At 44.0% G+C, this 27,150-nt stretch overlaps 2 protein-coding genes across 5 annotated transcripts in view; one reads left to right on the top strand and one right to left on the bottom strand.

The window, feature by feature from the left end:
• CFAP221 (cilia and flagella associated protein 221) overlaps positions 1 to 2,472 on the bottom strand; it is a 31,219-nt gene extending 28,747 nt beyond the window's left edge. For 2 of the 4 annotated variants that reach the window (XM_071810795.1, XM_071810797.1), the window contains exon 1: positions 1,114 to 1,327. The gene's annotated coding sequence lies outside the window, so the exon portion shown is untranslated. Of the gene's footprint in view, positions 1 to 1,113; positions 1,328 to 1,506; positions 1,598 to 2,433 lie in introns of those variants that run through there. The other 2 variants (XM_065841134.2, XM_071810796.1) reach the window with 2 other exon arrangements.
• Positions 2,473 to 7,010: 4,538 nt separating this feature from the next.
• SCTR (secretin receptor) lies at positions 7,011 to 26,565 on the top strand. The gene is given in 14 exon segments (XM_065841036.2): positions 7,011 to 7,073; positions 7,076 to 7,225; positions 10,922 to 11,048; positions 13,588 to 13,698; positions 17,631 to 17,734; positions 18,032 to 18,129; positions 19,084 to 19,216; positions 20,397 to 20,550; positions 20,642 to 20,702; positions 21,734 to 21,803; positions 24,483 to 24,574; positions 24,669 to 24,807; positions 24,991 to 25,032; positions 26,054 to 26,565. Coding segments are annotated over 14 exon segments (1,521 nt in total). The 3' UTR covers positions 26,231 to 26,565.
• The last annotated feature ends 585 nt before the right edge of the window (positions 26,566 to 27,150 follow it).

Raw genomic sequence — 27,150 nt, 5'->3', positions numbered from 1 at the left:
GGTAACATTTGTTGCCTAAAACATTTAGGAGAGAGAGTTACCTTTTTTTTTCCCTACTGAAGTAAATTACTGTATGTGTGTTACGTACAAGGACAGAGGGATTCCAGGAAACTTCGCTCCCACCACAAGCTCTAGCACTTCAGGCATATTCATCCATTCTGAGGCTTATCGGGGTCATTTGGCTTTCAGGAGTGTGTAAAACATCTCTCTCTTCCTTCACGTCCCCCAGCACGTACAGAGAGAGAAGGTTCTGCTGATAATTCCACTATCCAAACTGATTTCTGCAGAGATGTTCTTCCAATCCCTCCTGAGTGTTTGGGTTGTTAACTTGCAGATTCGTTTTTAATTTTTAAATATTAATACAAGGGATATGAAAACTGGCATTTGAATCTTTTGTTTGGATAGCATCATCTGGCTTATTAGTTTAGTGAAAGTAACTGTAAATCCAGAAGGCCATGGGTATTATAGATCCTCTGTTATGTAAGCACAGTTGTCAGAACATAAACTTCTCTAACAACAAGTGAAAATATTACACAATAACGACACCAGACACAATCCATCCACAAGCAATTATCTTCATAATTATAGCACATAGCTCTTGGCTCTCCTAAAAACCAGAGAACTGTCTGGACAAAAAGACAAGATACTTGTGGGAAAAGTACCAAGTTCAAAAGCCATGGTGAGTTTTTCAGCCCTCAAGAGGGGGACTGAAAATCCTTAGTTTTGTATTTGTTCTTCATAAACGGGAAGGTAGGTGAGCAGCTCAGGATGGTGCCACATTAGTATCAATGTACACTTGAAATCACCCAGTGCTGGATGATACAGACACCTTCTGTCAGGTCGTAAGGCTCCCTCCTGCTCCTGGAGCAGCAGCACAAAGTCTGATGAGCTGCTTGAACAACAAGGTTCAGTTGTATGATTCACACTATGGCAGCACTTTAAGATTCAACAGTACCAAAGTTGAATCATTAGTACCAGGAGCTGTATTGGTTTGCTAACACTCTCATGTTGGCTTCAATGACCTTAAAGGGCCCCAACCTAAAATTAACACTGATCAATAAAAGTTTGAGGGAAGAAGGCCAGAGAGGAGCATCAAAGCAATGTTCAACATACCTGGATCAGCACTTTTGAAGACTGAAGGGGTCCACCTCCCCCATTACATTTTATGGTCTCATCTCTGGTATTAGTTCGGTTTTCTAGTCTGCTTTAGATCTTTCAGGTAGAAGTTGAGGGGTGCTTCAACCTCATAAAGTGCTGGTATGAGTTATGGTCTTGTGCTGTAATAAATAATAAATAAGCAAGAAGCTTAAAATAATGTGCTACCAGTACTCTGGCCTCAATAATAGTTTCCACTCCATGGCTCCAAGTACAAATTTTCCACTTGAAACAGAAAATCTGTAAGTGGAACTGTATTATTGTGCACTGCGGTAGCTCTCTTCTGCTGTAGCGAGACCAACCAAACTCTGACAATAAACATGTTAAAAAAATTCTAAACATAAGGCTTACATTCTTTCCACTCGTGTTGTTGAACTTGAATTTATACAAGTGCCATCCTCCTTCTCTTGGTCAGCATTCCCCATCAGGAATACTAGTTCAAGTTTTGAAAAGCTGTAGACAAACTTACCTTAGCAAAGGTTTCCCAGTGCAACTTTGCCAGTAATGTGATGTTACCATAACCACTCACCAAATTTAATAACGCACTGCAATATCCCTCAAAGGGCTAATACAGGATGAACGTTTACGTGCCAAGGTCCAGAAATCTCTGATTGATACACCGATGTTCTTAAAGTTTTCCAGGACACTGCGTCTATCCATAACTTTTTTTTTTTTTTTTGTGCAAAGCCACCAACAGGAGAACTCTGGGGTTGTGAGATCCTGGTTCCCTTGGAGACAATGGCAAAACTCACCCCAAATTCCCCCAGATCAGGGCATCACCCTTCTCCTGTTAGCACCTGGGCTTTCTAATCTCTTTGTCTCACAGAGCTCCTGGACACCTCACCACCAGAAAGGCGTGCAGTTCAACGCCATTTCACACTGCAGGAGACTTGCTGAAGCATCGATGTGCTTTAGGAGCAATAGCAAACTTGCTTTTAAGGTCCACTCCGTACAATCTGGCCAACGGCGGGCAGAAGGGCTTGTATCTTCACAGCACGTACCCTTGCCGGTGCTACATCCTCCTCACCCTCCAGCCCGGTCCTGCCCCAACCCCGCTGGGACTCTGAGAGGGACGTGACGCACGTAGAGAATCCTCCCCGTTCTCTGCCCCACGCGTCCTCCCGGCCCGGAGGGAGCCCCTGCTACCGCCGCCCCTCCCCTCACAGCGGCTCCCGGGCCGTCCGGCAGCCGAATACCCCCCACCCCGGCCCAGTCCGGCAACGGGACGCCCCCCACCCCACCCAGGCCCGGCCCGGTCCAACCCGTCCCGGCCCTCACCTCCGCGCCGCGGCGGGCCGCGCCGGTTGCTGGGGAACGGGGCAGCCCGGCTGGGCGGCACCACTCGCGGCTGCGGGGGGAGGAGAGGGAAGGATTTCTTTATTTTTATTTAATTTTTTTCCAAAACCACTCATCTTAACACATAAATTGTGTTAATTTATAAGGCTCAAATAAAGGTTCTTTTCCGAGGTGAGGCTGGGCAAAGCCAACCAGGAGCGCGTTGTGTCTGTCAAGGTCCTGCGCTGGCTTAAAACAGACTTTGAAAGTTTCGTTACCATACTTCAGAAAAGAGACCGTCTCCTTTACCATTACCTATAAATTCTCACTTTTCAGTATTAAAGAGCAGTCCCTTGAAACATCACCCTGAAACATTTTTCAGTGTATTGTTGTTACTACCAATAACTTTTTTTTTTTACCTGTCTGTGTAGAGGGGGGGAGGAAAAGCACAATTTTCTCCTTTTTTTTTTTTTCGTTCTTTCTTCTGACGTACAATCTGGAGAGACTGACAAGACTGAGAAATACTGAATTAAACACAGCAGTTTTGCTGCCTTGGTTAGACACAACCTCTGTTGCTGAGAACACCCTGGCATCCCTTGGCAGTGCTGTCCCAAACCTGTGAGCCCTCCAGGCTGCCAATAGAGTCGGTGGAGGAACCAAAGAGAAAGATTTAACACCAAGGAGACCTGCACTGACATCCTGCATTAGCCAACATCAAAAATACATTTGAGAGTACTGACTGCCCTGGCTCCTTCTCCCATGGATGCTTTATGCTTGTCTTGGGCATCAATATGCATTTGGGACCATGTGCATTTGAGACCATGTTCACAACCCTGCTGCTTTTTTCACGATGTCTCATGGACATTTAATATAGAAAGCCAGAAATATTTCCAGAACTTTTTTTCCTTACGTATTCTAAGAATAAAATCCTTCTCTTTCTGCATTTCTAACTCAGAGGTAAAATGCGACTGAAAGCAATATGACACTCAGTTTGAATGAAAAAGAAAGGAAGATAAACTTCAGCTCCCAGAATGTAGTTCCCATACTTAGTAAAATGTAATTGCTGTTGATTAGGAAAGAATGCCACCTACACCCTTGACGAGGCTGGGAAGAGATGCCCAGTGATGAGAGTATTTGAGCTGGGTTTAGGAGAAAGTTCGGGACCAGCTTCTACAATGGCTTCATGTGAAGTCCAGCAGATCACCACCCCACCACTTCACAGCACATTTTCTGTCAGACCTGGTCCTCACCTCACCTCTGTATGTGCCCCAGTGTGCTGCGTCACTCTCAAGACATGTAACCCCTCAGAGAGGTACCAAAACCACCTCCTGCCTGCCAAACCTCCTGTCTCAGCCATCCTCTCCTGGGTGCATGCCCCTTGTCCTCTTCATAGCTCTACACACGCCGCTACCTGCCTTTGGTGGAGCTTTGACCGTTCCAAACATCATGCAAGCCAGTTCCTTTCCAAACAATCCATTTGCCTCGGTTGAGTAAACAGTCATGACTAAGGCAGACAGTTTATTCTCCACCTAACAAGCTGAGGAGATGGTTAAAGTTATTTTCCCTTGCAGAACAGATCTGCTGGAGAACCTTTGGAGGGGAATGAGATGCCCGAATCAGCTGCTGGGGACAATGTGCAAAATGCTATATTTTTTGTGTGGCAAGCTTTGACACTGAAAATGGACTTTCTAGCTCCAGCACTTAATCACAGCGTCCCACACTGAACTTGCTTAGGTCCATGGGTTTGCTGTTTTTTTTTCCTGTTTCCAAGAAAACAACTGTGGGAATATAGTGCAGCAATTAGTGTGTTCACATATTTCTCCTCCCACAGAAACACAATTCACATGTACATCTGTCTGTTTGCACAGTGATAGTCAAGTGTAAAACAGAATCCATCTCCGCTTCCACATCAGAGGAGCTGAATGCAAGGAACCTCTGGAGAAGCGCTCTGTAAGGTTTACTGAGAGGCAGCAAATCAGTGGAAAATGTAGGTGAAAAGAGAGTATTATCAGCCAACAAATCTGCAGATTTTCTTGGCATGGCTAGTATAAATATTGTGAACTAAGATTTATATATGTGATTTTCACCTTGGTTTTATGACTGTATTCCAAATATCAGTTGAAAAATGTGTGGCCTGATTGTCAAGCTGTAATAGAGGCATTGCAAACAATTTAATTATTTAGCAAACGAAGGAGAAAAATGACTTATTAGACCGAAGCATTAATGGAAATTTTAAGTAATAATAAATAAATATTTAACATCAAAGTTGGTCAGCATGTGATAAGTAAACAATTCTACAATCAGAGTAATACAAAGCAATTTCTTTTATTTACTCCTAGATTTATGATTAAAAGTTTTTCCAGACTGCATGAACAAATTCTCACGTTTAATTTCTGATTTAGATTACAGACTAGCAAGAAATTCCAGCTGTGACAAATTTAAAATGAATACGCTGAGTAGGAATAAAGGTAGATGCACACAGCCAAGTGCAACGCTACATTGTTTAATTAAACAAACACCTCATTTCAGGATATGTGAATTCTTGTTAATAATTCTCTGCAGTCTGTGGCTGCTCTTGGGTTTCCCAGCCCACCGTGTTTGTCCTGCTGAGCCGACAATCTGCTGTGCTACGAACCAAGCAATGGTTTGCACAGGTGAGAATTTTTCAGGTTTTCTTTTGCATTCAGCTTCTTCCAAATGCTCAGGCTGTGCAGGAATACAATGGGGGGGTCACAAAATATTAGGGTCTTCCTTCAGACCCTTGGTGTTTAAATGCAACATCGTTTCTCCAAAAATGCTAGGCAACCACCACCTATTTCAGAAAATGCCCCACATTCAGAAGTACATTCAGGAGTAAATCTCCCTCTATTACACAAATGCAAGCAAGAGTGGTGGCTTTCAGGGGAAGCTGTTACAATATAAATGGAATAATAAAATAGACCTTCAGCCAAAGGAAGAGAGAGAATGACTTGGCACCCCACTGAGATGATGCAGCATTGCCAATGTGGTTTCTTCAGACTCCTGTAATGACATTGTCTGGTTGCCTCTCAGACCTCCGTTTAACAATTTATTTAACCATTTGACCAGTTTCAACCCAAACCTATGGGAAAGCAGGACTCTTCAAGAAATGAAAGTTTCTACAAGTTTAGTCTGGATGGGGGCAAGGAAGACTGGAACATTTGCCTTTTGCAAGGGGAAGGATGTTGTCTGAGTGTGGCAGCAGATGCAAACCAAGCAGCTGGGCAGGACAGAGGTAGCGCACAGGCAGAGCAAATCCTGCCCTGTGCCTGAGTCCTGCTCTGGAGATGTGGATAGACATGAGGATGGTGTGTAGGGAAACAGAGAGCATTGCAATTCGACTGTCCTAAGGAGCACATATAGAGATGAGCTGGAGTTATTGTGGTCAGAGTGGGCATGGGAAAAGGCAAGACTCGCTAGGAAGGCTGGATTCCTCCATTGTGCAGCTTGATGAATGACTTGCTCAATCCAATGGTTGGATTTTCAGCACACAGGTAGTGAGCCAGAGGTTATATGGCCATAGTCATTGACTTTACTGGTAAATCTGGAGCACGCCCTCAGCAGATCAGAGGACAGAACCTGCATTTCGGGCAGACCCTCATCACATTTGACCTGCCTGGGGCGATGTGTGACAGTTACTTGGAAAAGATGGTAAAAGATGTTTCAAGACACTGCTTTGAGAAAGGGCACTAGTGCACAGTGCAAACTTTATCGAGGCTGTATTCATTATTGTGCTACAAGTGCAGTAGGCAAATAAGGGCTGGGAGCGCCTGCCGTGGCAGCTGGGAGCCCACACACAGAGTGAGCACACAGCCCCTTACAATAGATTTGTCACAGAAAGAAAACCTAGAAAAGCAAAGAGCGCTCTGCTGCCAGGGAAAGGGACTGCTGCGGAACTGCCTACGGGGAACCCAGGACGGCTTGAATCGACATCCCGCCACGAGGTACCACAAGGATCCAACCATGACAGCTTCTTGCAACCTATAGCATTGGGACAAAATGCCGACTGGCTGTTTCTCTGGATGTTGGATGAGAATGTGAAGCTCAGTGAGCATTTAGGGTTCTCTTTGGAAGGGGTGGGAAGAGCAGATCCTCTGTTTGCCCTTTCCCTGGTTCCTACCCCAGACTGGGGCTGGGTGGAGGCACGGGCAGCCGGTTCTCCTGCCGCAGCCTCCACCAGCTTCCTGATTTCTGGCTCTCGGGAATGCGTGCTCACTGCGGGAGACGTGCAGAGCAGTGCAGGCAGCCTGCATCACATTCCTCCAACCCTCTTTCTCAGCAGGTCTCTTATTCCAGGGCTGTGTTTCCCCTTGATTGATTACCTCTGCCATTGTGGGGCTGGCATCTTACACAGGAGTCCCGCTTGGTCCGTTATCACAGGAGCATGAGGAATGATCATTCCCCAGCGACTCCTGTTGATAATAGTGAATAATAGCCGGGAAGGGACGCAGATGATAGTAGGAACATGCTCAGCAGAGGTGCTGCTGTTCTTGGGACAGGAGGCTTCTGCAGAGGAGGAGGAGAAGTTGGAGGGTGGATGAGGGGGTGTTCTGTCATTACTGATGCTCTTTAGGGCTCAGCAGCTGGACAGAAACATTGGCTAAGGATGGTCAAAGCTGGAAAGGAAAAAAAATCAAGGAGGGAAAGGAATGAAGTGAAAGGAGCTGAGAGCCGTGCTGGAGGGCACACAGACTGATGCACAAGTGATGAAGGAAACACACTGTGATTGACTATGTGGACCATCTGGGCGACCATCTTCTGGATTTCAATTGTCCTGGTAGGTGCTCAGAACTGTTTATTCCCAATTGCATGGAATCACACGTTGTCAGAGTAAGTGCACCTCTGTTCCATGAAGTCGTGGTGGCTTTGTTTAAAAAGGTCTGTGTAGAAGGTGGGATTTTTTCATTTTTATTCTTGCATTTGTTGCTTCCTACATTAATTGACAGTGGTCAGATGGCTAGATGCTGGATGCCTCCATTTCCTCCTCTATGTAAAGACAGTAGCATGCCTCAGTTTCCCCATCTGTATAAAGACAGCAGTGTTACTACCCTGCTTTGGTAAACATAGCGAGTTCTGTGATGAAGCAGGAAGGACTTAATACCATTTGGAGCAGCTTTGCTAATTTACACCAACAAGCAACACCCTAAGGGGGAATGCCCACTGCTAACAATGCTTCCCTTGACATAGATTGAAGGAATGCAAAGCAATGTTTGACCCAAATAGTTTGGTTTCTTTCTTTTAGCTTTATCACTTTACGGGGAATTTCTGTGGCAGATTGTCACTGCTGAGCTCCGGGTGCTCAGACCGGTTGGGAAGGACAGCTGAACCTGGGCTGTGGTCTCCAGGTGCTGCTCAGTTCATTCAGATTTTGAAAGAATGTAAAACCAAGACTGAAATACATCCAGCCTGTGTGTGAGAAGTTGCGAAAGGATCAAATTCTCAGCAAATGCAAAAAATCACCGTTTCATTGCAACTAATGGAAAAACCAATCTATCTGTCCCAGCAGGGGATTTGGTTCAAACTCTGAGAAAACCTGAGCTCTGCCTTGATATTTTAATTGCAAAGTGAATGCAATCTGCAAACATTTTTGCCTTTTGATTGTCTTCCACAGTAAAAATAGTAACTGTGATGGTTTTCTTGTAATTTTGGTTTCTCATTCTCAGGTACTACCTAAAGGACTGTGAAAGGACTGTCATTGCTCAGGGTGGCACTGAGAGCATCTCCTTCTGATTGTTCTTTTTCTAATCCTTCGAAACACCTATTTTGATTTTGCCGGGCATATTTTCTTCTTTAAATCCTCTCGTTCAACTAAAACAACTTACTTTCTATTTAAATGGCTGGGAATTCTTGGTTGCAAGTATTATTTATATTTATTAAATAGTGGTTGGATCCATTCATTTCAAAGGTTAAAAACTAGTTGGTTGTTGCTGTCATTATCACAAACTGCAGCTTTCTGCCCATTTGGGACATCTGGTTATCGCAGTTATTTCTGTTTGGAATGGTTTTGGTATCTTATATTTTCTTTAAACTAAATATGAGGATGTCTTGACCCTTCATCAAAATCTGACATCTGGGAGCTGTTTCGGGGAACTGTTTAGGAAGAGATGAATAAAGTACACTTAGAGGAGCTCATTTTCCTCATGGATTTCAAGGTGCGGGAACAGCATGTTTGCTCCCAGTTGAGGATGGAAAACATGAGTGAGACAGTGGGTATCTAAGTGAGGATATCTGGCCATAGCCCGGGAACTGGGATTTCACATCACTCAGCAAACAGCCATGCCAGCCCCGTGCTGGCCCCACTTACACTCAGTGTTGGCAAAGACTGGCCAAAGGGCAGTGTTAGTGGGAAAAAAAACATATTTAAACCAGCACCCGGAGGCTCTCTGCTTCCTCTGTGTTTAAAATCCTGTTACCCACATGCCTATTACTATGCAGCAGTATAAATCTGATCAGAAGAATAGGACGGACATCACTTGGCAGGGTAATAGAGTAACTGTAAGGTGTTAACCTACACCATATTCCTGCTTAAGCAACACATTCTATGTAAGAAAAAATATGCTGTATCAGATCATTGGGGTGGGTGGTCTTCACAGCAGAACGTACTAAAAATGTGGCCATAAAGAAATAATGTAGGGTTTAAATCTCTTTCTAAAACAAAAGCTTTCTTGGGACCTACATTTCTCAAAAGAAAACCATTTCCACAGAATGTACAGCCTTTCTTAAGGTGAACAATTTTCCTGTTTCTGAGATTGTTACTAAGGTGATTACTAGCATTTGTTATTACATATGTCCAGTATAATCTTGAATGATCCACAGGCAAACCAAATTGGTTCTGTTGACCACTTCAAATGCTCAGCACCGACTTTTTAAATGTATTTTCAAGGCGACATTCGGACAGAGATACTACAGCAGAAGCATGTTGTAGGTCTTAACTGTCACATTTGTACTTGTGAACTATGAAAATATGCTAAATTGCTTTACTGTTGGTAATAAAGTAGATAACTATAGATAATGATAAATAATGCACGTTTAAAAATTCTGTCAGTATTTAGAAATTATCAGTTAAACTTTCAGCTAGCAACTGAAACTCCTAAATACAATTACATTTCTTTAGACATGTTACTCCACTCAGAGATTTATATTTTTTTCAAAGACTAAATGGATTTTCTTTTTTCAAATACTACATGGAGTAAAAATGCATTTAAATCCTGACGTCAGAGGATAGTTTATTTCATCTGAATTCTTTGCATATTTGATTCCAGAAAATTCATTACATTATGCAACCACATGGGTTTTAGTGTAGTTATTTCATGATGCGCAAAGACAAAGGAGAAAGATGCTGAAGTCAAACACAACAGACCAGTTAGATGAGGAATGATACACTGCTGAAAAGATGAAACTTTGTTCAGATATACAATAGCCGGAAAACTTCCAGGCAAAATTAGTGGGAATATAGTTGCTTATGTCTGTTAGGCTAAAATTCAATTGTAGAAAGTTCTTATTACAAGCTTTTCAGTGATCATTCTTTCTCCTAAATCTAATCTAGAAGTGATCAGCAATGTCACAAGACTGATGAGGTTGAGTAGTAATTTGATACTTTCCCTGCATAAAGTATATTAAAAAATTTTATCTGATACTTTTCAAATAATACATCCTGATGACTTGCTTTTACATATGTATGTGTGTCTATGTATGTCTACTGGCAAAACCAGTAAAAGTGCTTTTCTACTGCAAGACACAACAACTTGAACCTTGTCCTGCAAATAATGTTGCCATTATTTTTACTACATACCATTTTAATGGTTGGTAGCTGTTTTGAACTTTCATTTTGGTCCAGCTACATATAACATAAACTGCACATCTAATTGTTACATCAGGATCAAGTTAAGACTAACATTTCCACATTGCTTTGTGAGAAAGGAAGAGGCAGCAAGGTGGGAAGGGAAGAAAATTACCTTAGGACAAGTTACCATCAAGACTCTCTCAAAAATCTGCTTTTGGGTTGGCTCCTGCAGCGGTAGCAGTGAAACAGGCTTGGGTGGCCTGAAACCAGTGACATATTTGGATCATTTGTGACCTGGAAAATTACCTGCCAGGTTGATGGTTTAGCACTGCCAGGGGCGAGTAGTTAATTCTGTGTTGCTCTAGGAGAGTCCAGCAGTGCTCTGGATGTTTCTGCAGTCTTTTGGAAGAGTATCCTGCTCATATACTTAATTTAGCAGAATAACATTCATTTTTCTCAATAACAGTAACATCAGCAAAAGGGAGAAGGCAGAAATTCAGTCTGTGCTTGCCTGCTGCTACTATAAAAAAGCAGACTTAATTAGAAAAATTGACTGTATTTCAAGGAAATATTGCCCACAGCCAGCTGTAAGGGTTGCATGGGGAACGTGAGCATGAGAAGAGTAAATCCTGTCAAGAGGATGTAAGATTTAAGAGGAAAAAGTGATTCCGCTACTTTTACAATTTGCAGGGCAGGGCTGTCCCACCCATCTGTGACCTCCTGAGTGTCCTGAAAAAAGAAGAAGAAAACTGTGCTGAGACTCTGTCCCTGGAGGCAAAGAACAGAACTCCTGAAAATGATCCGCTCCTGAGCTCAGGTAAATGCTGGGTGAACACGCACAATAAAATCTGTTCTCAGATTATCTGGGTGGCTTCAAAATCAGATAACCCCACATTCCTTCCCGTAGGAGGTATGCACCTTGCATACATCTCTCATTTAGGAGCAGAGAAACAGGTAAGATCTGTTATAAGGCTCCAAGAGTGGGATTTTGATTTTGTGACAGCAACAGTTGTAGGAGCTTTCTAATTCAGCTGCTGAATTGCCATCCTCACAACTACAGAGCACATCAGCAGCAAAATCTTGGAAACTGCAGAGGATTTGGAATTCTCCTCATATTGTACTAGGATGTTTTTATAAAGCCAGCCCAGTAAATGCAAATTTAATTAACTACATTTGCCTGAAAATCAATGAATGAATACCAGCAACCAACATTCAAATCACATGGCTTGAAGGTCCTCAGTGCATCCTCTTTGCTCTAACTTACTGTCACATAACAGAGTTCTTGTATTTCAGAAGGGATTTCTCATCATATAAAGGAGCTTTTTGCCTGTGAAGGTCTTGTGATACTGATTCCTCATCATACAGACAGCTTTCCTTCCACCGCTGAGCAAGTGTGTTCATGTGCAGGAGGTCTCAGACTGATAACTGCAAGCAATTATTGAAGCTTGCCTATGAATTGTTGTAAAATTGCCAGGTCTTTCTGTGCACTGAGTCTGATGTGGGAACTTTATGCCAGTGGTGTTGGCATGAAGTTCCCATAACCCAAACAATTCAGCACAGTTAGGCATAAATATCTCCCAAGGTGATGTTTCATTTACCGTTTAACTATCGCTTTGAAGTAAATGCTTACCAGGTCCTATAAACATTGGCACAGGGAGGACACCAGAGCTGAGGTGCCCTGGCTGTGAAAAGCTCTGTATTTCCAGGCACTAGGACTGTTGTGCAGGAGGAAATCAATGCATTTCTAGAAATGTAAATGTTTTAGTCAGGCTAATGGAGAGAGACCTTATAAAGCATGAAGCGTTTGAAGAGAACACTCAGCATTTCCTCCCCTCGGTTTTCAGTGAGCGTGCGGGTCGTGTGGCACATGTCAGGACCTGCCAGGTGCAGGGTGGTCCTGGCATGCTCCAGTGGCCTCTTTTTTCCCTGCCATGTTACAAATTCCACTGACAAGACTTTCCTAAAACCAATGACAGTTTGTGGAGGCAAGAAGGGACACAGCCTGAATAATTTCAGGAGAAGAGCAAAATAAAAAAGACCGGGATGGTAGTTTCTCTATGGCACAAGGGGCATCAGCTGTAGGTCTTCTCTATTAACACTGCACTGCAGGCCAAAATTCATCCACACCAGCTTCAAGCACCAAAGCTAGACTGAGATCACCCTCACACTGTGCTCCATTGACCATCTGCTGCCTTTCTACCACTCCTACCAGAAGGCAACACAGTCAAGCCAAGGGCACAGCTGGAATCACACCCTGACTGCAGGAGGGGACCACAACAAGCCTGTCCTTCATATAAGCAGCTCCAGCACCTAACTGAGGGACATGGGGTGAATCTGAGCAGTGTCAGTCGGTCCCCGCAGCTGATGGAGGCCTCAGGTGGCAGAAGGTGCAGAGAGGGCAACTGAGCCACAGGCTTGTGCCTGCAGAGAGCCCAGCAGGACTCCAGGTTCAACGGTTGCTCTGAGATAGATCCTTCAACAAGCAGGTCACACTGTCAGAAGCATGGCCACAAAAAACAAAACAGTACAGACAGATTGTACCAGCGTATTGGTGTGAACCTGTGTTTTGCCCTAGTCTGTAAATATGATGATCTTCCCTTTGTGGTCCCACGGACTAACAGAGCTTGGCAAAGTTTTGCTCTCCTGCAGCAGAAAAGCCACTGAGACCACAGCCAAGCCCCGCAAGTGGTCTGTTGGCATTATTCACTCCAGCAGAGTCTTGGCATAATGAAAGAGATGAAGAAGCAGAAGAGTATTTATGGTGGTACAAGGATTACATTGATACTCTTCCTCTCTGCCCTTTCCCCAGTATCATTCTGAAGCTTTTTATACTCCTAATCATGTTGTATCTTCTTCTGTTTACAAAAGGATTATGTGAGGAAAATATCAGAGTGAATCAAAGTGGGAGCTTTAGAAAGACTGAAAAGTGGGATAAAAATTTCACATCTGGTTTCCTTCATCTTTCCAGGGCCGTTCAATAGTTACCAGAAGACAGAGGGATAGCCAAGGGCCTGATGCAAAGTTCACAATGATCCAAGTTCCTCTTTATCTGCCTAGTAGAGACCAGTGGAGCCAAGGACCAGAATGGGATGGCCCTGGAGCTTGTTGGAGCTGGTTTGAAGCAAGTAGGACCTGTTCTGTCCTATCCAGGTCTCAACAGGACTTGCTCTGTCTCATCCAGCTTGCTTTTCAGAGAACCGAGTGTTTATGTTCCTGTAGCTGTCTTGGGTCTTGGGAGACATGGCATGGTGTTTGGTTGCTTGGAGATGTTTCACAGTGTTTCATTGTTAGGAGAAGTTTCATGGTGTTTTGTCACTGGGAGATGGTCCCTGGTGTTCTGTTGTTGCCCTCCTCAGGTAGATGTGCTGGAATGTGGGATAACATGAGCTGCTGGCCTTCGTCCGCCGTGGGACAGACTGTCAACGCTCAGTGCCCTGGATTCTTCCAGATGCTAACTGGGAAAAAAGGTAATACTAAAAACATGCTTCTCTTACCCAGATGTTTTTTAATTGTTACTTTATTTTTAAATATATATTTACAAATATGCCACTGTCAGGTCTGAGCTTGAAGTGAAATCGTGTCCTTGCTTCTTTTAAACACCGATGGTCACATAGTTGTTCCATTTCCAACACTAAGGTAAATATGTGAAAGCCTGGAATTAAAGCACCAGGAAGTTTTAAGTTTTTATTTTGCTTAGCTAGGTAGAGAAAAGTGCAGGAAGCAAATGCTATCCGGAGAAGCAGTTTTTTAGCATGGTTTATTGAAGGAAGGAGTTTTCTCCACTCAGGTTCTGTGTTTATATATTTACGTCCATCTTTCCCCTTCTGATAACTACTAAGAGTCAGTGACTGATCTCAGCTGAGCTTGACAGGGACAAAACTTCACACAGTGTTACCTTCATACAGGTTTTGGCAAAACAGCCAGCCAGGTAGGGGGAAAACATCCTTTTTTTCCCTCCATCAAGAAGAAATCTGGACTGGAGGTTCACCCCTTGGCTGGTGACAGGCTCCACACAAGTGACACAAATTCATGGGAACTCAGGTTTCATGGCTCTTCAAACAACTTGCTCACAAAGACATGAGTTCAAGCAACATTTGTTGTCATTTCACTGGGATTTCTAAGATAAAAATGGAGTGAAATGTATTCCCCGTATACTACAGTATCATGAGACATTAAATACGAGTTTCTGTCTGCTTTCTGTTCACTTATACTTTTCAGCAATGCCCAAGAAATGTGCCTACATTTCTCTTTAGTGAGTTAATGGTTCGAATCAGAAGAGGGCTTTGCATTTTTTGGTTGTAGGACATGGACTAGAGAGGTCCAGTACTTACAGAAAAGCAGACAGATTTATTTTATGGAGGGAGGAAAGAGAAACAAAGCGCTAGATTGTCTAGTAAAGATGAGATAAATCAGAGGAGAAGGACTTAGTGCTCTTGGAATAAAATCAGACATGAGCTATTAGGATTAAAATAAATACCATGCTACTTTCTATATGCACAAACAGAAGCTGCCCAATGAATCCTATAATCTGGTTTAAAGACAGGATAAACTACACGAAGACAAAGGTCACTGAAGAAATCATCATTCTGGCTCACAAATCTTTAGCGTAGTGATGCCGGCCCTTAAATGCATTAAATGAATCCCTGCTGGTACAGCCACTAGAGGGAACTGCTCCCTGCCTCTGGCCTTTGCACTGGGGACGAAAACAGGAATTTGTACATCCAAAGGTCATAATACGTCTCAAACGGGCCTTGCGTTATCTTGGAGACAGTCTAACAGCTTTAAACTTTAGTTGCTCACTTTATCAAGAAGCTGAGACCTGACCCACTTCTGATAAGCTGTAATCAGTGACAGTGTTCAAAACAGAAACCCAAGACATCGTCTATGAGCATTTGCATCTTATTTTGGTCTCTGCATCTGGCATTTTGGGTAAAGTCAGCAATAGTTTATTCTCATTCTCATAGCCACACTCTTCTTGGGTTTTATCCTGCGGTTGGCCCGTGACTCATGAGTTTAATCACTGCTACAGTCGTTGACCAGTTTGAAGCAATTTTGCAGAAGAAAACCAAAGATCTGTTTGCTTGAAAAAAAGCAGAAATTTTCTCTCCTCACCACTTACAAAGCAGATGGGCAGCCACAAATGCCAAAGATCCATACATTAAGGGATGCAGATAGCCCTGATCTCTGACCAAGCCTCTGTCTCTGTGCTGTTGAGCTTTGTGCTGACATCTAGACTTGCATTTACAGCCCAAACTGTCTGCCCCCTTCCTGCATAACAAAACAAAGAAACAAAATAATCTGGAACCAAATAACATAACTGAAGTTCACATCCAGACTTGCACATCGTGTCTCAGGCAAGAAATGAGGGAAGGTGTGATGACTGTGGGGATTCAGAGGCAGAGGAGAAGGCCACATCGGATGGTCCCAGTTCCACAGCCACCCCTTTAGCCAGCGTTCCCCCTTGCCTTGGTGACTCCAAAAGCCTCCAAAGCATCAATAAACACGAAGCACCCATCATTAGACTGATTGCAGACCCCAAACCTGTTCCGAGCTGCAGGTTCCCCACTATGTGTCACCCATAAGCAAGTAGCATTGTTAAAATTGTGCTCATGTCATCAATATCATATGCCCTCCACAATCTCCCATGCATTGCATATAATGCAATTGCACACGTGCACCAACACCAAACTTCACCTCTTGTCTGATCCAATTTGATATCTTCAGGTAAAAACCAGTTACAGGCATGTTTACAAGCACAACACTTGATCTCAGTTAAGTACTTGTGTCTTAATAATTGAAAGTGAAATACAGAATTTGTCACCACACCACTCCCTTGCTGGGTGCCAGAACAGGTTGGGGAGAACGGTTTGAAAGAGCTGTTCATCTTCTGTCATTGCTGCACTGCAACAGGGTATAGAAAACCTGGTTTAAAAAGCAAACCTGGCCCTTCCAAAGATGCTAAGCTGGAACAAGGTGTTCATAAATGCATCAGAATAAGAGTCTGATACTGACACACCCAGAGCTCTCCCTGCTTGGAGATCTCTGCATGTTTGCTGTGCTTTGCACTTTCACAGAGGTGAGTTCAAATCAAGCACAGACATGCTGTCAGGCCACCAGTCAGCCAGTCCCAGCAGGCTTCCAAAGAGCATAAACCAGTGCCAAGCACTGCTGCATATGCATCTCCCTCCGTTCCTTCAACACTGCAGGGATTTTTTGCAGATATGGAGTGCCCCAGAGTCTCCATAGCTAAATGTGTGGGCAAAAGTAGACTTTTATGGTACCTTCTGGACAGGTTTCTACTATGAAGCACTGCTGATTTCAGACACTCTCCAAATCTTTGCTAGCTTTGCCATTACTGCAGCAAAGCCAGGATTTCACTGCATGTTTCTAAGGTGTGGCTCCTACCTGACAGATTAATGTGATGAGGACAGTGGGCAGTGGTTTTACTTCTTTCTAAAAGTTTCTCATCTCTTCAGCACATGACCTACATGCCTGGTGGGGTCATTTTCCTCCAGTGAGACTGTAAGGTGTGTAGGACAGGACTTCCCACTTCCACTTTAGTGCCAAACATGAATATGGATGTGTTCAAACCTGTCCTATTCAACCATGTGCAACTTGCTGGGGATTCATCTCGCTCAGCTTTAGGATTCTAAAAGTCAGAGGTCCCAGCAGAAGTGGGTCAGACAAGGTGCATTCTGCAGATGTCTCTCTGAAAACGAGATGAATTCTACAAATGCCTCTTTTTTGCCACTGACTAGGGAGACAACCATGAGCGACACAGCCAGACTCAAGCATTTAGCTTTCAGAAGTCACAGTTAAGAAGGGGAATCCAATCCAAGCCTTTAATTTGCAAATAAACAAGAAAATCAATAACATAAGATAATGTCCAGACCTAGTTGTGGGGATAAATCTTTTAATTTTCATTTAAATCTTACAAAAAATCTGTGAGTATCTAAAGTTTTATGTTCTCTTCAGACCATGACAAACCACAGTAAGGAGGTGGGAGCATTCAGGAAAGTATCAGGTTTGCATGGAGTATGAATCTGTGATTGAAAAAGTCATGTGTTTGCTGCTGATCCTGGAACACTGGCCAAGAAACACCAGATGTACTGAATAGCCTTATTTATGTTGCAATTAATAAAAACACATCCATCACAGTCATCCCTTGATTCGGCAAACAATATTATGACCCACACAAGCACACTGGGCAAGTATCAATATCATTAGCTCAGCTGCATTTCTCCTCCACCAATGCAGAGTGCACTGCCTGAGGGAAAATATTATCTTTGCTCTTGGAGCAACCCCTGCACATTGGTGACTGATGCCAGAGGACAAAAAAGATACACTTGAAAATGAACACACCTGTTTTTGTCTTTTTTTTTGCGTTGTTACCACACAGGTTTTGTCTACCGAAACTGTACAAGTGAGGGTTGGTCAGACCCATATCCAAGACCCGATATTGCTTGTGGCTACAATGTCAATGACACAACAAATGAGGCAAGAGTAAGTCGAAGTGCCTGTGACCACAGATCTGCTTCTTTGGGGTCCTGGGGGAAGGAACATGTTAAGGAGAAACTGAATGATGTTGTGATTTAGCTCAGGTGGGGTTATTGTTACAGGTGTTTTTCAGTTTAAATGATTCCTCCAGATGATCAGAATGGGTTCCTCACGGTAAAACTTCAGTAGCTGATTTTACAAGAAAATGTGTTCGTTAAACATGAGGGGACTCCTTTTTCTTGGTATGGGCTGATTGCTACCAGACAGTCAAAGGTAAAGACGTCAATCTATGTTCCCCTACAGCGTTCCTATTTCATGACTCTGAAGACTATGTACACCATTGGATACTGCACCTCTCTCGTGACGCTGATGATAGCCTTAGCAGTCCTGGTCTCTTTTAGGTGAGGAGAAGCATCTCTGGTTTGTATTTGGCCAGGACTTCTGGTCATCTCAGCCAACGCAGATCCATCTGTTGGCTTTCAGGGCAAGTTAAAAATTGAAGAATTTCTGAAACTCTTCACAGAAATCCGTGATAAAAATGATCTCTGAGTCTTGACTCCCAGAAAATGTCAGGCCTGCTCCTCATATTGTGTTCTTCTGTCCTTTCCAAAATGGAGCTGGACATATTTTGCAGACAGGTGTTTGCACCACCTCCCTGCTGAGGTCTTCCCATGACTTCAGTGTCCCTTGGGCAGAGTGTCTTTCCCACTGCTGTTCTTTTCCCCACTTGAGACTGTGGTTATAACTTTAAGTGCTGCTGTACTGGCTTCTGGGAAGGTGTTTCAGGTTGATAGCAGCAATCTGACAGTTTATTTTCACATATCCTTATAACCTGGAATTCGTACTTTGCTGCTTATTCAGTGAAATTAATTTCTGCTACAGTAAGTGTGAAGGCGGTGCCTCTGGGTAGAAGGAACCCCAACTACTTTGCAAACTCATCTTCAGGCTGCACAGCCTCCAGACCCAGATTATGCGGAAATTTAATACTGAAAACATTGGCAGGCACCAGTGCATTGTGCAGGCAAACCAAATAAGTGCACCCAGGTGTGGGTGAACACCTTGGGTTCATGTTACTCCAGGAAGGAGGGAGGGATGCTAGACCAAACATACTGCGTGAAATCGCAATTCTGCTGTCTAAGTACCTGACTGAAGCAGACGTGACTTTAGCATTTTAAGGTCCTGTCTAGGATATCTCTCTTGGGAAATGTGTTATTTTTCCTTTCATAGACAGAAAAGCTATGTTCTTAGTTTGTGAGCTTAGCATTAACAAGGATTGAAACCTGCTGTTGACAGCCATAGGCTACCTGCGTTGGTTGGGAATGTAACTTCATAGGATCCCTGTCTTTTTGTAACAGAAGACTTCGCTGCACGAGGAACTACATCCACATGCACCTCTTCACATCGTTCATTTTGCGAGCCTCATCCAACTTCATCAAGGATGCTGTTTTGTTTTCCTCTGAAGACACAAATTACTGCGGGGCATACACGGTAACCCTCTACCTTCCACCTTGCTCCGTGGCTCAGTTTCCCAGCAGGATCCCAGCAGTAGTTAGTGTGCAGGGATGGAAATCTCTGTCTCAACTTTCCATTCAGCATGCGAGGTTATGGGAGAGTAAAAGTATGCTTGGTCCCTTCTCCATCGCTCCATCCTGCGCGTTGATTGTTCCCGGCTGAGATTCCTTTCTTTGGGGGGATTCTGCATGGGTGGTGGTGGCATGAAGACACAAAAGCAGCCCAGGCTGGAGCAGACACACAGAAACCCAAGTGCAATTCCTCGTGGCTATAGATGCCCTTATGAGTACAGGTCAGTCTGAAGTAGGCACCTGCATTGATAATCTTGATTGCGTTGACTGGGTGACCACAGAAGACACCGGGAGCTCAGTACGTTGACCCAGAAATACCTAAACATGGGTGTCTCAGGCTGTGAACACAGGATACAGTACCAGGGTGGAGATCCATATGTGGATTTTAGATCTTGGTAGATGGGGCTGGCAGGAAAAGTACAAGAACACATTAAATATTGCTGAGTTATACTACAGTATGAGACCTGATAGAAAGATATGGGTTTGCACCCAGAACGCCTGGAAACGGAACCTCCCAAATTTTGAATTAATTTTTTCCTTTTTATTGGCAGCAAAATATTTTTAAAACCAGGGGCGGGGGGAAACACTGGAGACAATGATCAATGCTTTAAATCAAAATAGAAGAGTTAGGGAGTGGGGAAAAAAAAGGTGCTTTTTTTGTTTGTTTGTTTTACCTCCCCAGTTTTGCTGGATTTTTGTTGCTGAATAAGAACATTTTGAGCAAATCTTGTCTTTATCAACACTTTTTCTTGGGAAAAAAGAATAACAAATACATTCATGTGCTTCTTTAAGGTGATATCAGTGCTGCTGATACTAATAAGGCAGTAACAGTGAAACTCCTCTCAGCCAGTAACCCAAACCCATGCATCCATCACACTTTTGGTTCTTGCTATTGAGGCAGTTGATAAATGCATTTATGAGTGTCAGTCCTGCTTTCTTGTCATGTGAACGCCTGTCTCAAGGTCATGCATTTAGTTCCCTAATTGTTATAAAATCTCTATTTGCCAAGATTTATTTACAACTGCTTCTCTGTTAGAAGGTAGATACAAACCCAGGCAGAAGCTAACTATCCTCTCTTTCCTCAGGCAGGGTGTAAGCTCACCATGGTCTTCTTCCAGTATTGCATCATGTCTAACTACAGCTGGCTCCTTGTGGAGGGACTGTATCTCCACACTCTCCTGGTTATTTCTTTCTTCTCGGAAAGTAAATTCTTCTGGTGGTTCACCGCCCTGGGATGGGGTACTGGTTCTCCTTTCAGTAAGAATAACTGTGGGTTTGTTCTTCCTTTGGGGTGGATTTGTGGAGCAGTAATTGCCTTTTCCAATCACAGGTGCCCCAGCTGTGTTTGTGGCCGCATGGGCGACTGCTAGGCAACTCCACGAAAATATTGGGTAAGTTGTGTGAAGGAGGGAAGGTGTCACACCAGGGGGAGCACGAAGCCCCTGCACAGGCTGCTCCATGGGGTCCTGCTCATTTGTACCTACTGGCAGCCAACCAAACCCACCATCACCCCACTGTTGTGTGGTTGGGAGTAGAGGTCCAGCTAAACAACCGGAGAAAGAACCTCGAATTTCATTTGAGCATTTTCTGGAGCACTGCATCCAGTTCTGGGCTCCCAAGTTTAAGAAGGACAAGGAATTACTGGAGGGAGTCCAGCAGAGAGCTACAAAGATGATTAGGGGACTGGAGCAACTTCATGAGGAAAGGCTGAGAGAGCTGGGTCTGTTCAGCCTGGAGAAGAGAACCTGAGAGGGGATCTTATAAATGTTTATAAATGTCTCCAGGGTGGGTGTCAAGAGGATGGACCAGACTCCTTTCAGTGGTGCCCAACAATAGGATGAGGGGCAATGGGCACAGACTGAAGCACAGGAGGCTCCATCTGAATATGAGGAGAAACTTCTTTACTTTGAGGGTGCCAGAGCCCTGAACAGGCTGCCCAGAGAGGCTGTGGAGTCTCCTTCTCTGGAAACATTCAAAACCCACCTGGACACGTTCCTGTGTGATTTGCTCTACCGAACCTGCTTTAGCAGGTGGGTAGGACTAGATGATCTCCAAAGGTCCCTTCTGACCGCAACCATTCTGTGATTCTGTAATTTTCAAGGATAGGAGGTAGCCTTCAGGTATCAATTCAGCCTGCAATGTCTTCAGCATCTGTATCTGACTTTTTGATGGGTAAAACTTTCCTCCTTTCTCTTCTCCCTTCCAAAATTTTGAGCAGTGGTTGTACTTTAAGGTGGGACATATTTTCATCCTGTGCAGGTGAATTGTTTTCTGTCAGAAATGTTGTACAGCTAAGTGAGAACAGGAAATTAATTTTGTAGAAGGGAACATGGGTGTATCTGAAGTGTAAAACAGACTAAACTCCTTTGAAAAGACACCAGTGTTTTGATAGCTGACTGCACCTTCTTTTCTATTTTTACAGGTGTTGGGACATTAACACTAATGCCAGTACCTGGTGGATCATTAGAGGCCCTGTAGTTTTGTCTATTTTCGTAAGTTTTTGTCTGGGACATGCAGATTCAAACTGTATTTTCAAATCTTGTGAAGTCAGAGATCATCTAGTCAATGTGCTTTAGAAGTGTGTTAATGAACTGATCTCAGACATGTGCCTGAACTAGTGTAACACATGAATTACTGCTTAAGCAACTTCTGCTCGGCAGGATTTAGTCAGTAACTAAATGCCCTGAAGCAGAGTTCACAAGGGAAGTTATAGGGTCCTCCCCAGAAGCAAGAGCCTGAAGAAGATCAGGTTTCCACATCCTGTTGATTTCATATGAACTTGGCTGGCTTGTGGAAGCTTGTTTTGGACTGTTTCAAGGAAGTCTCTAGAGAAATGCAGTGGCCGTACATTCCGGTACAATTGCCTTTGTGTCTCCTGGTCAATGCCCCTCTCAGCAAAGCCAAAACCAACTTGCCTTACATGATCATTAGCTTTTGTTTTTAGCAATGAAAGCAGCTCACAGGCTGCACGCATCATATGTTAGTGGGCTGGAATTATATATACTATTATGGCATTGCTCACTGCACAGGCACTGAAACTCAGTGTGAACCTGCCCAGTCCAGCAGCTATGTCATGAATGATTTGGTACAAATAGCACTCAGCACCTATGGTTTGAGCATTTGCTGGTGCTCACCTTCAGAGCCTTAGGTACCAAAGGGATGGAGCTGCTTCTTGGAGACAGATGTTCTGGCCAGCTGTGATGCTCTGAGGCAGAGCACACTGCAATGACCAGTCTGAAGCCCTAGTACAGAAACACTCAAGCTGCTAGTTAGTCTCGAGTAACCTGCTGACACTCCAAGTGAGAACTCAAGAATTGGTTGAGGGTTTTGTGTTGCAGTAGGAGCCAATCACAAACTGCAGCTGCTCTCTTGGGCAGCCAAGCAGCAGAGGTGGTCAAAGTTCTGCTCCCATTTAGCATTGAGTGATCCTTCACCCCCACGAGACAAGCAGAAGACCACAAAAGAGATTCAGGATTAATTTAATGGGCCCATAGCATCTATTTTTCTTGATGAAATAACTCTCATGCTCCAGGAGCCACTCAGCAATGTCTAAATGACAACAAGGCCCAGGCATTCTGCAAGGCAAAAAGCACAATCTTAATTTATCTATCTCCTAGGTTTCCTCAAAACCCTGATCAAATCTAGCTTAGCCGCTTAAGGCAGGAGCCGCCTGCATGGCTCTGCCTCTTTACCTAAGAGGCTTTTCTCAAGACCATAGTCACAGACAAACAAACAACCCGTCCTTCAGAATTCAGATCTAATCTCTTTATTCCTCACAGCACACAGTCCTTAGCAGTTCAAAGGGCAGAGAATCAACACCCATACACTTCTTTGTGCTCCTGGGCTGACATTCATTGCCCTGCTGCCCAAGGATTGTCCCTCCCAGCAGGAATCCCTCTATCCCCCTTCCCCAGTAGTTCTTCATCAGCAAACATTCTGCTCAGCCTACACCACTCATGCCTGGCCTGCTGGGTTAAAAACCCCAGAATCTGCAGACCTGGACCTCCTTTTTGCCCCAACACCCCCAAAATATTTCAGTATTTCCTGTATGTTCCATACCCCTCACTATTCCCAGTTCTGTTCCTTTCCTCACCTGCCACCACCTCCTCAAACTTCCAGCCCTCTCCAGACACCCTCAGCAGCCCAGACCGCACAGCCACAGTTGCTCCCTCTGCATCCAATAATTTTGGGAACGGAGGGACATCCCAGGTCTGTCCTATCTAGCAGACCCGTTTCTCTTAGGGAAACCACCCATCACTCAGGACCCTGCTGTGGCACCCACAGACACGTCCAAGCCACCACAAAGAGGATGCATTGCTGTGATGGTGTTTCCAGGCACAGGGAAGGGTTGAGAGCCTGCATAGTGCAGGATGTCACAAAAGGGGTTGGGGTGCAGGTCAGCGGGCAGTGCCGGGGGCAGGAGGGGTGCAGGGCAACGTTGGAGCCCTGAAACAAAAGACAGATAAAGCCCAGGTTGGTCCCTGATGGCTGTGAGGTGCTGGGGTTGACTCTGCTTCCCCTGACTCCTGCTCTTTTACTGAGGGTCAAATGAGCAGAAGCAGCTATTGTTTCACCTCTGCCCTAGCTGAGCAGCAGATCAGCATTTTTATCTGATATTCACACTTGGAGAGGGGGAAAATGCAAAAGAAAGAACTGGAGAGTTTCTCTTATCACCACTTTAAACTACTTTACCTCCATCTTCCCAAACCACACTGTGTCTTTGGCAGGGATCAAATGACATTTGCAGTCCCAGTTAACAAGCAATAGCTCTGGTGTTGCCCCTTTGCTGGCATGCAAAGTGGGGCCAGACTGGGAAGAGTTTGTGAGAAGGACACTGCCTGAAGGGATCCTACTGATGTGCCTGGTCTTGCTGCAGTTTGGTAATTTGCCTGGACAACAAGCCCAGATCGTGCCCATAACTAAAGCTGCAGCAAACCAGCAGGGAAATCAGCCAGCACCAAAGCCCAGGGTGGTGGGACAGACTGGAAGGACAGGGACCGGGATGGGGACAGGGACACAAGCAGGCCAGCCCCAGCCCCTCTGTTTTGTCTGCTCAGCCCAAACACTCCAAACTGGCTCTGCTGGTACCTGACAGCTACATAAGTGATTACTGGGCATTTGGTTTTCTTGCTTGGTGTTTGTTTTCACTTTTTCTTTTTTTTGTTTTTCAGATTAATTTCATTCTTTTTGTCAACATTTTAAGAATCTTGATGAAGAAGCTCAGCTCTCCTGAAGGACGGAGCAGTGACTTCAACCAATACAAGTATGCCCCTTACATTGCAACTTTATGCCTCATGAGCCCACCCGGATCCCCTTGCTCCTTCTACACCGTCTGTCCCTGCTGTTTTCGTTCTCAGGAGACTTGCAAAGTCAACGCTCCTCCTCATCCCTCTCTTTGGGGTCCACTACATCATCTTTGCTTTTTTCCCTGAAGACACAAGCAGCGGCACAATGGAAATACAGCTTTTTTTTGAATTGGCTCTTGGATCATTCCAGGTAATATTTGACAAGCTATTATTTCTTTAAAGTAAGAAAAAGAGGTATAACATTTAACTCTGCAATGGAACAGAGTCCCAATGGCAAAACCAAGTGCTCTGATTTCCCTTGAGGTGCTTCATCCCACTTCAAAATCTGAAACTGGAATTCTAAATCTGTGACCATGGTTCTTTTATCTTTTAGGGCTTTGTCGTGGCTGTGCTTTATTGTTTTCTTAATGGCGAGGTGAGTTTCATATATATAACAATCTTTTTTATTGCTCAAGCATGCCTCATTAACCAGTAGGATACGTTCTCCAATGAGTTACATGTTTTATCTCAGGGTTTTCTTCCCAGCTACCTAACGTCACTTGTGAAATACCTCCTAGACCTGGCAAACCCAAGTAATTGTATGCCAGATGCACACTTCACTATTGCAGCCCTTTCTTGAATCAGATAACATCATTACTGTCTGGGAATGGAGGGTGAGAGTACCATCCCGCACACAGTCACACTCACAATCAACTGGTTCTGATGTGTGGTACTATTATCTGTCATCCCATTGCTATTTTCTTTGCTTAATCCTTGGAAGGAATTTATCAAAACCTGTATCCAGTCCAGCTTTATTAGGACTCTCATAAGGTAAAGGTTTTGGAAGTGGGACCACTTCCTTTGTAGTTGTATTATGACTCTCAGACTTCTGGGCTAGAACTTGCAATCTGAAATGCTGCTGCTGCTAGAGCTGGGGGTAAAACGTTGTCCAAACTTGGGAGATCCTGAAGTTATTGGAAGGAAGGAAAAAAACTTTAGTCCTTAAAGTTGGAGGAAAATGTCACTTAGAAATGGAGGAGGTGTTTGAAGTGCTTTGACTGATCTTTTAACAGGGTTCAGAAAAAGCTATTTTGAAAAGAAAATCTGCATTTTTTTTTTTACCTTAGACTGCCAAAATGTCCCAGTTTTACAACTGAAATAAAGATCTTGGAAAAATCTAAACCAAACACTTAGACCAGCTACAGTCTGTGAACAGTTTCACCTGCAATTAAACAGAAAAACAAGTTAACAAAAAAACTGTGTGGTTGCAACGACAGCATCACAAGAAGTGACAAGAATAAGGCCCCTAGCCTAACCCCTTAAACTGGGGGTTAAATAAATAAATCCAAACCTTGGCAAAGGTAACCCACTCTCCTTTTCCTGTTATACTGCTCTCCGCAATGCTGGGCTCCAAGATAAACTAGCTGAACGAAGTATTTTGTGACCTTCCTACCTAGGTTCAGCTGGAAGTTCAGAGAAAATGGAGGCAGTGGCATCTAAGCAAACAACTGCGTCAGCATCTTAGCACCTCAGCGAGTAACGGGGGAAGCGGCTTCACTCAAGAGATGAAGATGGTGAGGTCCAGCCCACCGGAGCGCAGGAGAGGAACCCTCCAAAGATCAAGCGCGCTTTGACGCCGTATGCCTAGAGGATACCTCCATGCCCAGATACACATGGTTAAGTCCCATGGACTGTGCTGGGAGTCTTGTGTGTGTATCCAAAAGCGGGACTTGGCTGTAGGTCAATGTTTCTTGAAGCACATCTGTTCGTTCACATCCTGTGTAGCACCTGAGTTATTTTGCAAAGCAAAACGGGCCAAAACATTCTGCTCTTCCTTGGGTTTCTGGCCACAGTCATTTGTGTTTCTTTCCACGCCAATATTTTTCAGCTGCTATTTCTGCTTTAAAAGTGACCTTTCATTTTCCATGTGGCTCTCCAACATGTTCCAGGCTAAGCCCAGCTAGTGAGTATTAGATGTTCTTTGTTTCTTCTGCTGTTGATGATGGGAGGACATCAAATTTCATACAATGAAGGTTACATGTCATCTTTTAACATAGCCCATGGGTTAGAAATGAAAGATTAATTCATCCCTAAAATTTACCAAGACTCAAAGTCTCTCTGTTGTGGTGATGGATGATGGACACTAAGAACATAAAGCACAGCTGAGCTCCTGTGTCTTCTCTAGCTCTATATCCATTGCTCACATATGCTCCAGTGGCAGGTTCAAACAGTTTTCTTCCTTTGTGTCTTCTAACGGTGGAGATTTCAGAAATAGTAGTGGCCCAATTTGGATCTTTGTATCTGTTTGAAATGGTAAAAAAGCTACTATAGCATATTCCAAGGGTGGCCAAAAGAACTTCATGAAGATAGGTCTTCCCTATTGGGTCTGAACGTGAGACTTGTCCAGCTAGTCTTTGAATGGAAGCAATGAAATCCCTTGAGAGGTTTAAATCTCAATTAAACTGGACAGTACAAGGTAGCTTGTGTAAAAAACCCACCCTAGTGGCTGGCAAAAATCTCTTCAGAGTCTACAAGGACTCAGCGTGCTGAAATC

This window comes from Patagioenas fasciata, chromosome 7 (assembly GCF_037038585.1).
Source record: "Patagioenas fasciata isolate bPatFas1 chromosome 7, bPatFas1.hap1, whole genome shotgun sequence".
NCBI classification, from domain to species: domain Eukaryota; kingdom Metazoa; phylum Chordata; class Aves; order Columbiformes; family Columbidae; genus Patagioenas; species Patagioenas fasciata.
This window is presented reverse-complemented; position numbering and strand designations above follow the sequence as displayed.